Source organism: Crinia signifera, chromosome 6 (genome assembly GCF_055691185.1).
Source record: "Crinia signifera chromosome 6, ASM5569118v1, whole genome shotgun sequence".
In the NCBI taxonomy this organism is placed as follows: domain Eukaryota; kingdom Metazoa; phylum Chordata; class Amphibia; order Anura; family Myobatrachidae; genus Crinia; species Crinia signifera.
In genome coordinates this window covers 17,639,262-17,655,680 of record NC_139222.1, presented here as the reverse complement: position 1 = coordinate 17,655,680, position 16,419 = coordinate 17,639,262, and the positions used below count along the sequence as shown (strand labels likewise).

General features: G+C 46.2%; 1 protein-coding gene across 4 annotated transcripts in view; it reads right to left on the bottom strand.

Annotated features, from left to right (window-relative positions):
- LOC146010068 (uncharacterized) overlaps nt 1-16,419 on the bottom strand; it is a 124,429-nt gene that overhangs the window by 106,781 nt on the left and 1,229 nt on the right. For 2 of the 4 annotated variants that reach the window (XM_083150939.1, XM_083150940.1), the window contains exons 2-3: nt 1,571-1,668; nt 1,324-1,480 (exon numbers count right to left, since the gene is read on the bottom strand). In XM_083150939.1, coding sequence (XP_083007065.1) covers nt 1,324-1,480; nt 1,571-1,668 — 255 coding nt within the window. The remainder of the gene's footprint in view (nt 1-1,323; nt 1,481-1,570; nt 1,669-16,419) is intronic. The other 2 variants (XM_083150937.1, XM_083150938.1) reach the window with 1 other exon arrangement.

The window sequence follows — 16,419 nt, the reverse complement described above, 5'->3', positions numbered from 1 at the left end:
GGCCGCTGTAGTGACAGAGGAGGGTGCGAGATAAGAGGCCGCTGTAGTGACAGAGGAGGGTGCGGGATAAGAGGCCGCTGTAGTGACAGAGGAGGGTGCGGGATAAGAGGCCGCTGTAGTGACAGAGGAGGGGGCGGGATAAGAGCCCGCTGTAGTGACAGAGGGTGGTGCGGGATAAGAGGCCGCTGTAGTGAGAGAGGAGGGTGCGGGATAAGAGGCCGCTGTAGTGACAGAGGAGGGTGCGGGATAAGAGGCCGCTGTAGTGACAGAGGAGGGTGCGGGATAAGAAGCCGCTGTAGTGACAGAGGAGGGTGCGGGATAAGAGGCCGCTGTAGTGACAGAGGAGGGGGCGGGATAAGAGGCCGCTGTAGTGACAGAGGAGGGTGCGGGATAAGAGGCCGCTGTAGTGACAGAGGAGGGTGCGGGATTAGAGGCCGCTGTAGTGACAGAGGAGGGTGCGGGGTAAGAGGCCGCTGTAGTGAAAGAGGAGGGTGCGGGATAAGAGGCCGCTGTTGTGACAGAGGAGTGTGCGGGATAAGAGGCCGCTGTAGTGACAGAGGAGGGTGCGGAATAAGAGGCCGCTGTAGTGACAGAGGAGGGTGCGGGATAAGAGGCCGCTGTTGTGACAGAGGAGTGTGCGGGATAAGAGGCCGCTGTAGTGACAGAGGAGGGTGCGGGATAAGAGGCTGCTGTACTGACAGAGGAGGGTGCAGGATAAGAGGCTGCTGTACTGACAGAGGAGGGTGCAGGATAAGAGGCTGCTGTAGTGACAGAGGAGGGTGCGGGATAAGAGGCTGCTGTAGTGACAGAGGAGGGTGAGGGATAAGTGGCCGTTGTAGTGACAGAGGAGGGTGCGGGATAAGAGGGCGCTGTAGTGACAGAGGAGGGTGCGGGATAAGAGGCCGCTGTAGTGACAGAGGACGGTGCAGGATAAGAGGCTGCTGTAGTGACAGAGGAGGGTGCAGGATAAGAGGCTGCTGTAGTGACAGAGGAGGGTGCAGGATAAGAGGCCGCTGTAGTGACAGATGAGGGTGCGGGATAAGAGGCCGCTGTAGTGACAGAGGAGGGTGCGGGTTAAGAGGCTGCTGTAGTGACAGAGGAGGGTGCGGGATAAGAGGCCGCTGTAGTGACAGAGGAGGGTGCAGGATAAGAGGCCGCTGTAGTGACAGAGGAGGGTGCAGGATAAGAGGCTGCTGTACTGACAGAGGAGGGTGCAGGATAAGAGGCTGCTGTACTGACAGAGGAGGGTGTGGGATAAGAGGCTGCTGTAGTGACAGAACAAGGAGAATATGTGACTCTCCGTAATAAGTGATTATTACTCACCTGTGCTGGTATCTGTAGGGATTTCCTCCTTCTTACACTTCTGATCCCTCCTCACATCAGTCTCTTCTCCCTCTGTATCTTCTACCTTAAAATCCATCACATCCGTCTCTTCTTCTCTCTCTGTATCTTCTACCTTAATATGAGTCAGGCCTCCACCCTAAATAAGAACAGTTTATTAGTGTATGAGACACACACAGCTTCTCTACAGGTCTTGTAGTGAAAATTCACTATGGTATATCCCACTTACCTGATCCTCCTGTGGGGTCCTGTGAGTCTCCTCTGTACAGTGCTGGGAATACAGAGGACGGGGACATCTCTCTGGGGTATCTCTGTTACTGGGCCCATCTGTAGGAGACACACAGTGACTGAGGACATGGTATATATGTGATTATCCTGGGAATACAGAGGACGGGGACATCTCTCTGGGGTATCTCTGTTACTGGGCCCATCTGTAGGAGACACGCAGTGACTGAGGACATGGTATATATGTGATTATCCTGGGAATACAGAGGATGGGGACATCTCTCTGGGGTATCTCTGTTACTGGGCCCATCTGTAGGAGACACACAGTGACTGAGGACATGGTATATATGTGATTATCCTGGGAATACAGAGGACGGGGACATCTCTCTGGGGTATCCCTGTTACTGGGCCCATCTGTAGGAGACACACAGTGACTGTGGACATGGTATATATGTGATTATCCTGGGAATACAGAGGACGGGGACATCTCTCTGTGGTATCTCTGTTACTGGCCCCATCTGTAGGAGACACACAGTGACTGAGAGTACTGCCAGCAGAAGCTTGATATGTCGAAGAAGACTGCAGTACTGTACAATAAGTGGATGCGGGAGGCCTGCTTAATGGATCTAATGGCGCAGCCGCAGCGCCGTATTGGTGGGCCAGACCGCATAGTAGAGGTGGATGAGACCTTATATGTCAGGAGGCAAAGCAATGTAGGCCGGATGTTACCCCAGCAGTGGGTATTTGGGGGAATCTGCAGGGAAACAGGGCAGTGTTTCTTGACAAAGGTGGCCACCCGCGATGCCAGCACATTAATGTCGGCTATAATGGAAAACGTACAGCACAGACCAGCTGCGGTTGGCTGGATATGAGCACGCCCAGGTGAACCACAGATATAACTTCATTGATCCATCAACGGGGGTACATACGCAGAACATTGAAAGGAAGTGGGGCGCATGTAAATGGCACAATAAACATCATCGGGGCACCGCAAGGCACATGTTGCAATCATATTTAGAAGTATTAATGTGGCGAAAAAGTTTGGGTGGGGATGACCCCTTTGGACATATCCTCCACACCCTGACACTGCTAGCGAAGGACAATTAAATTATTTGATCTTGATTACATGGTATAAATTAATGTTTTCTGTTTTAATTCAATTGTTTCTATCACCTGTTATTTTATGGTTTATTGCTTTTTTCAGTAAATTATACTTCTTAGTCAACACATGTCGTCATTACTGTGTCAGTTGCATGATTTTGCAGGGGTGAATTAGTTAATAAAACACCACCACTATCCATGGCAGCGGAACGCGTCCTCCGGCCTTTTCATTCCCCCACTATCCATGTCGGCCTGGAGTTGATTTTAGATAGTGTGGTGAGCGCAGCTATCTAAAATCAACTTCACACCGACGTGGATAGTGGGGGTATGAAAAGGCCGGAGGATGCGTTCCGCCGTCGCTCGCCACGCTTCGGGGTGGCGTGGATACTGGAATTGATGCTAAACAATGGCGCAGGTGTTTACAAATTGTAAGCACCCATCACATCATATGCACACATCACATAGCATCACATCTCATGGCATGGGTGCTTGTACAATTAAATATCGCATCGCATTTCCTGCCATGCGATCCTATGCGATATTTTATTATATAAGCACTCCTGTTCAGTTAACATGGACATCGCATTGCATGCATCCCACTGCACTATAGATGGTACACGATGCGATACAATTTCACTATGCAGAATAGCGCACTAAGGTATTTGCGTAGTGGGCGCCGTGCTAGGAAACAAGTACCGTGATACCTCCAAATTTGGAAGCAGACAAGGAGGTGGGGATGGAATAGTTCTCCACAATGGGCGATTGCAAGATCCCAATTATTCTCCTTGTGTCTTCAAACTACTCTCTGTAACCTCCGCTCTTGGACAGTCCCTATGGACTGACTCCTATAGACATTGGGTTGGCCACTGCCTGTTTCTTTTTTTTTTTTTTTCAACATTAATTTTTATTGGTTTTACAAAATAATGGACAGAATTGTAAGATACAGAAAGGTAAGAAAAAAAAAAGAACAGCAAAAAAAATATTAGGGAAAGGGGGGGGGGAGCACACAGTGAATTTAGTTTTCATTCACAAAGCAATATTTCCATCTTAAACTGTATCGAAGAGAAAAAATAAGTTCTGTAATTGGCATTTATAGGCTAACTTGTAGAGAACGGTCAAAAGGTCAAACAGTCAAATGCTCGTTCCCTGATAGTCAGGTTTAAATGTAGACAGGGAACTAGTATCCAGACTCTACTCTATTCTACGGGGGCCCGCCTGTTCTAGAGGCCTGGTATTCAGTCCAGCCGAACCACTTTATTAACGGGTTGGAGGCCGAGGAAGAGTAATGTACTCCTGCGGTCTCGTATTCACAGTGATGTTGAACCGCTTGTTCTATTTGGGGGATAGTAGGGATTCGAGTGGAGCGCCAACACTGGGCAATCAGGGTTTTAGTTGTGATCAGAATATGGCCCATGATGTATCTGTCGTTATTGGGGAGGCCTCCGGTGGTCAGGTGGAAAATCGCCACTTTTGGGGATGGAGGAATGGGAGCCTTCAGCACTGTAGAGATAAGTGCAAAGACCGCTTTCCAAAGCCTGGAAATATATGGACATTCCCAGAATATGTGGAAAAGGGAGCCCACACCTCCACAGTTTCGCCAACATAGATTGGGGTTGGCTGGACTGAATTTATTCAGTAATACTGGAGTCATATACATGCGATGCAGAAGTTTATAGTATTGTTCGGTGTGCGAGATACACTTAGACACTTTGAAGCCTATTTGAAAGATGTGATGCCACTCTTCCTCGCTAATAGGTTCATTCAAATCTTGTTCCCATTTCTGTAAGGAGGGGAATTTTGTGAAGCTCGATGGTTCTATTAATAAATTGTACCACCAGGAGATACTTCCTCTGCTACTCGCACTCGTCAATTTATTCTGGATGTATCGAGGGAGTGTGGACACAACATGTGGGTTCTGGGTTACGGTGGACAACCAGTGTCGGAGCTGAAGGTATTTGAAGAAGTCCCCACGTGGGAGGGAGAATTGGGATTGTAGTTGTGAGAATGGTAATAGGGTTCCAGAGGTTGTAGCCTCAGCGAGTGATGGTACCCCCCGCGAGGACCATGAGGTGAAGGAGAGATTTGGTATTAGGAAAGCAATGGCCTGGAGCGATAGCTGGGTGCAAGGTAATGATATGTCTGATGTTAGTTTTATCGCCTCCAGCCATGCCTTACGAGTGTGTATGGTAGAGGAAACTGGTGTCAGATGGCGAATATCCACTGAAACGGGGAGCCAGAGACAGTCTGAAAGTGGGCAGGGGGCCATTAAATTGCGTTCCATGGTCACCCATACTTTGGGGTCATCCAACTCAAACCAAGCCCCAATTTGGGAGAGTATGCTAGCGACTTGGTATTTGTGTAGGTCGGGGTATGCCACCCCCCCTTCCCGTTTTGGGAGTGACAGAGTTCTTCGGGCCACCCTTGGTTTAGACCCCCGCCATATGTATTTAGCAAAGGATGATTGGAATTTATTTAACAAAGGAGTGGGGATCAAGAGGGGGATGGTTCTAAATAGGTAAAGGATTTTAGGTAATATCATCATTTTTAGAGCCGCTATTCTCCCTAGCCATGAGATATGTAACATCATCCAGTCCGTGGACATCAGCGAGATCTTGTGAAGGAGTGGGGCATAATTAGCTTGAATCATGTCCCCGATAGTAGGGGTGATGTGAATTCCCAGATATTTAAGGCTACTTGTTTGCCAGGAGTATTGAAATTTCGTTTTTAGGGATTGGAGGAGATCGGAGGGGAAGTTTAAGGGGAGTGCTTCTGTTTTGGACCCGTTTAACTTGTAATAGGATACAGCGGCATATTCATCTAGGATCCCATGGAGGCCGGGAAGGGAATACTCTGGGTCTGTGAGAGAGAGCAGGACATCGTCCGCAAATAAGCAAATTTTATATGGTACACCCGATATCTTTGGACCTTTAATAGTATCTGATGATCTTATAATCTCGGCAAGAGGTTCAATGGCTAGTGCAAAAACCAAGGGTGATAGGGGGCAGCCCTGGCGAGTGCCATTGGAGAGTCTAAAGGAGGGGGACAACAGGCCGCTCACAAATACTCTGGCTGACGGGGACGAGTATAAAGCTGATATGGATGTTAACGCACGTCCCACTATCCCAAACTTGCGTAAAACCGCATATAAGTAGCCCCAATGGAGTCTGTCAAAGGCCTTCTCTGCGTCCAAGGACAACAATAGTAACGGTTCCTCCGACCCAGAGAAGGCCTCAACTAAATTGATTATTCTTCTGGTGTTATCAGGTGATTGTCTGCCTTGAACGAAACCCACTTGATCCTGATTAATGAGTGTGGGAAGCAGGGGGTTGAGTCTATTAGCTATCATTTTGGCATAAATTTTAACGTCCGAATTAAGCAATGCAATGGGTCGGTAGTTGGATATGATAGTTGGGTTCTTTCCTGGTTTAGGGAAAGCGACTATCCTGGCTTCCAGCATTTCTTTCGGGAAGTTACCTAGCGCGGATGCTTCATTAAATACCTGGGCCAGAATAGGTGAGAGAGTATCTTTGAAACAGGAATAGAATTTGTTAGTGTATCCGTCTGGGCCAGGCGCTTTGTCCGCTGGGAGTGACTCGATAACTGAATTAATCTCCTCTATCGACCATGGCTGAGCTAGTGTATGAAGGGCCGTCTCACTAAGGGAGGGGAGAGTAATCCGAGCTAGAAATTGGTCTATAGCGGAGTCAGTGGGTTGAGGGGTCAATGGGTCAGTAGCCAAGTTGTAAAGGTTAGAATAATATGCGGCAAAGGCATTGGCAATATCTGCTGGGTTAGACACTTTGAGGCCTTTGTTGTCCGTGATTGACCGAATTCGGTCCTTCGCGAGTTTTCCTCTCAGCTTTCTAGCCAGGAGTCTACCCGCTCTATCTCCCTGTATGTAGTATTTTTGTTTAAGTTTAGATAGGGATCTATGAACATCTTGTAAAGCTAAGACATTCCATTCTTCCCGAACCAGCATGAGGTCCCGGTAAACTTTGGAGTCAGAGGGGGACATTTTATGTCTAGCCTCCAGATCTGCCAATCGGGTTTCTATATTTATCTGATGAGCTGCTGCCCTCTTGCGTATACGGGCAGCTGCCTGAATCGCGGAGCCCCGGACAACTGTTTTTAACGCACACCAGAAGGTAAATTGTGACGTTTCCTCTGGCGAGTTGGTTTCTACATACAAGGAGAGAGTCTCGGCTATAGTCTGCCGTGCCTCTGTGTTTAACAGAAGGTACTCGCCAAGGCGCCATGGGCTAGGGGGGTTTTGAGCAGAGGACAGGTTCCAGTGAATGCATACTGAGGCGTGATCAGACCATGGGACTGGCAGGATGGAAGCTTTAGTGATTTGTTGAAGGGCCCATTTGTCGGAGAGTGCTAAATCTATGCGGGAGTAAGTTCCATGTACTTGAGAGAAGAAAGTGTAATCCCTTACATTAGGGTTTTTGGCCCTCCAGACATCGTATAGGTCATATTCGTGTATTATTCTCCGAAAGGCGGAGGACTGAGTGGGCACTAGGCGATGACTATGTTTGGTGAGTTTCATTGATTTATCTAGAGAGGGGTCTACTACCAAATTAAAGTCCCCCATAATCATAAGTAAACCCTTTCGGCAGGATGAGAGGGTTTTACAGAATTTCCGTAGAAAAGGGATTTGCTTGGAGTTCGGGGCGTAAAGGACCGCCAGGGTTACTTGTTTATTGTCTAATCTCCCAATTAAAATGAGGAATCTACCCTCCTGATCAGTGACCTGTTGTTCCAGTACAAAGTCACAAGACCTAGATAAAAGGATGGCGACACCTGCCTTTTTACTTGGGCCATTGGATTGGTAGCAATGAGGATAGAATGGGCTGGAGAATTGGGGGGGGGAGGATTGGAGGAAGTGGGTTTCCTGAAGGGCGACTATATGGGCTTTCGCCTTATTGAAATATCTCAGTGCTAGTCTTCTTTTGTTAGGTGAGTTGAGACCCTTGACATTCAAAGATAACAGTTTAACCATTTAAACATCGAGTTAGGCATGTTACTTCACAGCTGATTCTTATCATATTTAAAAAAAAATGTGTGCATTTCAAAATTAAAAAGGGAGGGACCAGAGGGGGGGACAAAAAACCAGAGCAAAAGATACAAAAGGGGGAAGAGGGTTGAAGGGAGTGGGATAGCTCCATAAAGGGGCTACAGAGGGCCACCATCTTAGGTGACACAGTAGGGGCGTGAGGGGGTAATTGACAACACTCGCACTCCTAAGAGAGCTGAGAGGAAGTATGGGGGATAGGGCACAAAGAGAGACAGGCCCCGTGCCCGCCTATTGGGGGGAGGATGAGAGCTGCTAACATAGTAGCGGGCGTCTGTAAGCAGAGACTGCCTGCGCTGCATTATGATAGGGCCGGGACACGGGGCATATTTATCTATACTATACAATAATTGCAAACAAAACAGTAGCAAATATGTCAATTGGCCTATAAAGACCTACTTTGCAGTTCCAGAGTGACTTAACGAAGTTTAAGGTAAGCTGTATCAAAAAAGAAACACAAAGTCAATCGTTTAGCAATATAGGCCAGTGGTGGGATAGCGTCATGTGACAGTTGAAAAACTGGGCCATAATCCTGCGTGTGACATAATGTTAATTAGACTTGCCTGCCACTGACCAATCTCGAGTGAGACGTAACTCATCGGGGATCTTCGGAGAGTCCACCTCCAATTTCCAGGAGGTCAGGAGTTGTGCACCCTCAGTGGGTGTAGTGGCAGTAAACATTGAGCCGTTTTTCCTGATGAGAAGTTTCGTAGGGTATCCCCATCTGTAAGGGATGTCAGCTTCTCGGAGGGCCTTTGTCACCGAGGAGAACGACCTGCGGAGAGAGAGGGTAGCTGCGGATAGGTCGCCAAAGATCTGGAGGTCTCCCAGGATGGCAGCAGAGTGGGTGGATGGTCTGGCGGACTTGAGTATTGAGTCCTTGATATGAAAATAATGGAGACGCATTAGTGTGTCCCGTGGGGCATCCTGGGGGGCGTTCCGGGCTTTTGGTAGACGATGGATGCGGTCCAAGAGGAAGTCGGTGATCTGTGTAGTTGGCATTAATTTTGAGAATACGTCAGTCACATATTGAGTGAGGTCCGAGTTAGAGACAGTTTCCGGGATGCCTCTAATTTTAATGTTGTTGCGTCTCGACCTGTCCTCCAAGTCGCAGATCTTAGATTGCAAGGCCCTCACCTCGTCTTGGACCCCCTCGTGAAGAGTAAGGAGATCGTTGTGGGATTTGACCAGTTCATCCAATTTATTCTCAATGTGGTCAGTGCGATGTCCCACCGCCTCTATGTCCTGTTGGCAAGATTGGAGCGCTGATTTAAATTCAGCGGATAAGTCTGTTTTAAATGAGGCTAGTAGCTGCTTCATCAGTCCCAGCGTTAGGGGGGCATCGTCCCCTGCTGGAGGTTGTTGGTTATTGCTCATTGTGGTGGGATCGAAAGGTGCACTGAGAGCTGATAGAGTAGGTGTACCTGGTCCTTTGATAGCGACCGGCTTAGAGTTGGGTGACTGAGAAGAGGCTTTAAAAAAGCTAGCTGGGGGGGCGCCACCAAGTTCTTTCACTTTTTTAGGGGGCATGTTTGCCGCAGGAAGCGGGACGGTGGTAGAAATGCACAGACTTATAAGAGACTTGGATGTGGGTGCAGGCTAATCTATTAGCAGGTTACGGCTGGATCATTGACATACTGCCACTGTAGTATTAAGCTTCAAATCATATCGGGAGTGGTAAAGTGTGTCAGCACCCTCTAAGGCGTGTTGGGTGTCATATTTGAGGGAAAGCAGGACATATGAAACTGTATGCGTGGGGTGGCTACCATGAAGCCAGGGCCAGATGAGGTGGTCGTGCCAGCACTGGCCACCAGAGTCAGTGTCCTCTTTATTGGAAAGCTGTTGGTAGGGCTCCTAGGGCTTCTGGGGGAGCCAACCTGAGAGAGGTGTCAGTGGTCCTGTGGTTGGGGGTGAACCCTGGTGGTAGCAGAGTTCTGCGTGGGTCACTGTGTGCAGCTCTGCTCTGTGTGTGTTAGTAACACAGGGAGAATGGGGAAATCAAGATGGCCGCCGCGAGTAGTGAGGCAGGGGGATAGAGGGGTTCCAGTGCTTTGCTGGGGCTCCTGGGCTTGTTGATTTTGTGCCCAGGGGCTGTGCTGGGTGTGTGGGGAGTCCCCTTACCTCAGGGGCCTGATCCAGGGGCTCCAGCAGTTCCGGCGCCCACGCGAAGTGCCGCGATCCGGCTGTGGAGCTCGGCCGCCGGGTAGCTGCAGTACTCGAGGCCGCGGCTTGGTGCTGCGGGTAGGCCTCAGCCTCTAGGAGCTGGAAACTCGGATCCCCGGCTCCGTTTTTCGTGCCCCCTCGATCCGGAGGCTCCCCGCCGGCTTGGTGAGTGATGGGAGAGGGTTCAGGTGACCTGAGAGGCCACAAATCGGGGTTTGTAACGGAGGTATCGCAGGAGCTGTAAAGCTGAGCGTCCTGCTTCCTCCACGGCCAGGCCACGCCCCATCTGTTTCTTTTTTTTTACGCAATCAGTGTTTATTATGAAGAAATAACAAGCATTCATTGTGATGTAAACAGTTCTTAAGGGACATCCAAGAATACAAAGAACATCAATTTGAAATAACATACGGTCCGTGCCAAGACTTCAAGTAAACGTATGTGTAAACATAGTAAACTTATAGAAGTAACACACTTTGATATAGAGGCATTAGATAGGGAAAAAAAAGGTAGTGAAAGAAGAGCGTGAAGAAAAGGAGAGAAGAGGAGAATGGAAAGAACAGTGAAAGGGAATTTCCAAACAGTGTCATATTAGGGTTGTGGGGCAGGTGCCGATGATGGCACTGCTACCAGATGTGTAGTGGGGAGCCTTGGGGACATTGACATGGCCAACATGTATCAGGGATAGTTGGGAACATCCGGTTTGTGTGTACCGGGCATCTGTACCACCTGGAAAGGATTTTGTATTGGGTCTCAAGAATCTGAGTAGAAGATGAACTGGCAAAGCTATATCGGAATATCGTAGGCCAATAATCATCCGGTATAGTGATGGTCAACTCAGATTGCCAAGCCTTAAAAAAGGGGGGTATCTCAGGTGAGCACATTTGGTAAATAAGAGATACAATATGTTTCGGTGGTGTGTCATCTAAACATAATTGTTCAAATCTGGTTGGGGTCCCTCTAGGTGTAGAAGTGTGGAAAGATTAGATGTAATGTCGAAATTGTAAGTACGCCCAGAACAACCTTGTAGGCAAGGAATATCTCTGTTGTAGGTCTGTGAAGGAATGTAAGTCAGAGTTGGACAGTAAATGGGAAATTCCAGTTATAGACCAGGTCATCAGGGATGGGGAGGCGAAGTCAGGATTACCAAAAAGGGTGTAGGAAGGGAAAGTCCAGGGCTAAATAGGGTACGGTGTCTAAATTTCTGCCAGTACTTCATAGTAGGGCTCAATGTGGGATGTGACACTCGGGGTACGGTGGTGATCCAGGGAAGGATGTGTGAAGGTACAGCAGTGGCATAGTTTAAGATGTGGACCCACTGTTTAGTAAAGGGGATTCTGGACATCTAGACTATTCTTGCTCCACGTACTACATAGTAGTAGTTTAGGAACTGAGGGAGTTGTAGTCCTCCCCTAGTTTGGCTTTGAACCAAAGTCGCTTGGGAAAGGCAGGCTTTATTGGCACCCCATATAAATCTCCCTATTAGGCTCTGTAATGATGTGAAGTAGGAGATAGGAATTGAAATCGGTAGAGTCTGTAAAAGGTACAACAACTTGGGAAGGAAGTTTATTTTCACCCTGTTAATCCTGCCAAACCAGGAGAGCCTCACAAGGGTCCATCTTTGGAGATCCCCTTTCACCTTTGCCATAAGGGGGAGAACGTTAAGTTTGAAAAGATTATTGATGTTTGGAGATAACAACACTCCCAGGTACTTAACGTGGGAGGGACGCCAAAGACATTGATAGGAGTTCCTGAGACTCTCCACATTGCTGGCAGGAGTGGAAATGTTAAGGGCAATTCATTTAGAGTAATTAATTTTGAAATTGGACAGAAGGCTGAATCTGTGAAATAAGTCGGGTAGTCACGGGTTCAGTAAGTGCGTCAAGGAGGTTGTAGACAAATAAAGCAAACTTATATTTGTGGTCCCCCAGCTGTACCCCCTTAATATCTCCTTTAGCCCGGATCGCCCGTGCCAGGGCTTCCATACATAAAAAGAACAATTTGAACATAAGACAAAAATAGTTGGTGAAAGGGGGCAACCTTGGCGTGTGCCGTTACGTATTATGAAAGGAGAGGAGAGAGCTCCATTATTTCCAACCCTTGCAGAAGGGGAGCGGTATAGGGCAAGTTTACGGTGCAGGTAGTGTGATCCCAAACAACGAAGAAGACCCTCCATAAACTGCCAGTCGAGCCCATGACCTCAGCGCTGTGAGGCAGTAATGCTAACCATTACACCATCCGTGCTGCCCCAATATATATAGATAGATATATTATTTATTCTATATACATATACACAGTGGTCCAGGCTGAACACAAGATAGATATATATATATATATATATATACATATATATGGGGTTCACCCACTCGATAAGCGATGTCACGATTGAATTCTTGGACTTGAAAATCTCCACTGAAAACTTCGGAACAACAAAAATTATAGAAACATCAACATTTTTTAAAAAAGTAGATAGCAACAGCTTCCTTGATTTCATGAGCTGCCACTTACCACGATGGAAGCAGAACATCCCTTCATCCCAGTATACAAGACTGAGACGAAACTGTTCCAATCTTGAAATATTTGAACAACAATCACAAGTCTATGAGGAACGCTTCAAGGAGAAGGGCTACCCAGAAACCCTCCTATCACAAGCTAAGGAGAAGGCAAGAAGCAGTAACCGAGAAGAACTACTCCAATATAAGACCAAAACCAGAGAACAGCAAGATAAAATGCAAAGAAGAAAGTATTTGTATCAGAGATCCGCGCCACAGGACTGCAGCAGCATACACACCAGGGATTACCAATCCCACAATACAATGTCCCAACGAAAAATGATGGATACACTTGCGCTGTCCCAAGATGGACTTCACTTGTCTTTATAAGATGAGACTTGCCAGCAGATTCTCAAATATAAAAACAAAAATAGAGCAGCAACGGTCAGTAATTGTTCCAATGCTTAAACACTTTCAGGGAGTATCCCTCTTTGGAACTGACCTCTTTGCAGGGCCCTATAGGCACGTAAAGGTATCTTTGATTCGGATTATCCACTCTATAAGTCTTATTAGATTAGAGCTCACCTTAAAGCTGTGCCCTATGGGCCTTGAAAGGTTTCTTTTCACACCGGTCAGTTAAGAGGTGTCCCTCCAGTCCTCCAACTCTCACTCACCCGGGATAGAGACGAGAGTGGGTGTCACCTGGCTGACACCCACTCTCGTCTCTATCCCGGGTGAGTGAGAGTTGGAGGACTGGTTCTTTTTTGTACCCCTATTGTGTACGGACTTTTTATATTTTTTAAAAAAGGATTTTTTTTATTGTTACCCTTTTTATGGTATCTGGATATTTTGTGCCTATTTGTGACCTGAATAAAAGCTGTTTTACCACTTTGGATCGTGATGATTGGGACACCTCTTAACTGACCGGTGTGAAAAGAAACCTTTCAAGGCCCATAGGGCACAGCTTTAAGGTGAGCTCTAATCTAATAAGACTTATAGAGTGGATAATCCGAATCAAAGATACCTTTACGTGCCTATAGGGCCCTGCAAAGAGGTCAGTTCCAAAGGGGGATACTCCCTGAAAGTGTTTAAGCATTGGAACAATTACTGACCGTTGCTGCTCTATTTTTGTTTTTATATTTGAGAATCTGCTGGCAAGTCTCATCTTATAAAGACAAGTGAAGTCCATCTTGGGACAGCGCAAGTGTATCCATCATTTTTCGTTGGAGCAAGATAAAATGTTTTGCCCTTTTATAACAAAGTACAACACTGCAGAAAAAGAAATTAAAAAAATGCTACACAAGCATTATCACGTTCTACAATTGGACCCAGTACTAAGTGACCATTTATCAGACACTCCAGACATCATTTTCAAGAGAGCATCAAATATCAAATCTCGCATATCAAAAAGCTGCCTGGAAAAAATCCCTGATAGTCGGCCAGCGCAAATGTTTGGTGGAATAACAGGCTCCTTCCAATGTGGACATTGTAAGATCTGTCCACAAATGGAAAAAGGAGCAAAAAACTTCGCTGACAAAGATGGCAAAACATTTAAAATCAAGAGCCTCATAAACTGCATGTCGACATATGTGGTCTACATGGCAACCTGTCCCTGTGGACTCAGGTATATAGGGAAAACGAAAAGACCTCTGAAAATAAGAATGCTGGAGCACAGCAGAAATATAAAAAATAAAATAACAAATCATAGTCTACCAAGACATTTTCTGAAACACCATAACAGCGATCCTACCCTTCTGAAGATAAAAGGTCTTGAACATGTTGCAGCAGACAAAAGAGGCGGTGATCGTGAAAAACAACTCATCAAATGAGAAACATACTGGATAATCACCCTGAATACTCTTCTACCGCATGGACTAAATGAAAACTATGAAATTACACCGTTCATACAAGATGCATAGTCTTGTTCATTTCCTTGGTTCTCCCCCTTTTTTCTTTTTTCTTTTTTCCCCCCTTTTTTCTATTTTTCCTTGATCCTACATTCACTGTGCAACAAAGTTCACATAGTCTCTAAAATTAAATTAATTTACATACGAAAATAAAACAGGTAAAGGGCCAAAAAACTATTCTAAATAGTCGCCCACTGTAAACTAGGGAATATAGAGTATTTAAATATGCCGTTAATTTAGATTCATTTAATGTATAGCTGGAAGTATCAAACCAGCACCAAAGTATACCGCTAATACCAGACCCAGCATGTTTTAGTATAAAGCTGGAATTACTCCCATGCATCTAAATATAATCCATGTGAACGATTATATACTAATTAATTATGTCCAAAAATACTATTTCAAACAATCCTCTAAAAAACGGAGACATAACATGAACAACCAATTAATAAACCACAAAAAAAACCATTGGAGGGTACTCAATATATAAGACCTCATTGGCGCTAAGGCGCGCTATAAAATACCGTTAATTCACAACACAGACGTGCTACAAATACTAATAATTACAAATGACAAATTGACGTGTCTGGCAACCTAATATAATTAGCAATGAATACTGGACAAGTATTCTTTCTATTTAACAAACTATCTGTCACAGGTAGCTATAATATAATTGGCACAGGGATGAGATACCTAACACAAATAGCGCTATATACAATAAAAATGCCACCAGCCTATTACATTAATGTTTTACAAAATATCGGATGAGAATTATCCAATATATAGGCCAGCAAATTAAAGATAATTAGAAAAACGAAAAAATTCTTCTGGTGCAATCTAGCGCTGGCACTTGCTATCACAAGCCGCCGACACTAGTAAAAATAGCAATTACACGGCACAAAGCTATATCAAATTAGCAATAATGAGACAATTGCTTGTGTGACATAATTTTAGAACTAATTTATTCATCCTTATTCATCTCTATCATTATTATCATTTTCATGTTTATTCATTGTACGGAACTCATGCGAATTCCTTTATTCTTTTATCACTTCATTTATTACTATGTTGTACTTTATGACTGAAATTGTAACACTTGCACAGTGTGGTTGGAACCGTCCAACAAATCCTAAAATCTCCTCCAGCACAATCACTCCATGATGGGTGGCACCGGCACTGATGTTAATGCTGGATAGCCGATTGGAGCAAATACCCAATAAAAATACCCCTGTACGTCACGTTGGCCACCCCACTGACGAAGTCTCTGACGAAACGCGTAGGGCCGTGGCCAGCGTGACGTGATCCAAAAGCCCCTGACAGCCAGCATACGATACCGGCCATACCAGCACCATCCTGCAGCAGCCGGAGACGCCGGCAACTACCTCCGTCCTGCTTCGCAGAGGTCCCGTGAGTTACAACCACTCTGTAGCGGTGACAGTAGAGCATGCTGATCTTGCCAGTGGAATTATTTGTTTGAAATCTAGTGGTAACCAGCCCACTCCAGACGTAATACTCGGTACGAGTACTGCACACTAGAAGTGACATCTGATATGTTTTAAAAGTTTGCTTTTTTAAATAAAAAGATATTGCACTATTGGGCGCCCCCCTGTCCCATTGTTTCTATCCCCCCTTGTTTCTTTCCAGAATATATATGTGTGTGTGTGTAAAACTAACCCTTACACTACACAGTGCAGGTGATGCTGCACTAAATCTCGTGTACAGCTAATATCAGGTTACACAGGGACGAAACATTATACAGTATTAATAAGTTACAAATCATATGGGGATGGGATTGGGATCTCGCCCACCAGGATCCAGAAATTCTAAATCTCATTGGATCCCAGTAAGTAACCCTACCCCACCCCTCTAAGCCTCTATATAAGGACGGCTGTATAGATGTATGATGGAAAGGTTGCGGCTAGTTGCCCTTCACTGTAAGGACCTGGGGAGAAGAGGGGGTGGGGAGAGGAGGAGCAAGGGACCCAAACAAACCCTAAGGGCTATTTCACACTGTCCGGCTCCTGCCGGACGGTGAAATCCCGTACGGCCAGGGAGCCGTGCCGCACACAGTACTTTATTATGGATGGGATGGCCACAGCCCGGCAGCCGTCCCTTCCAG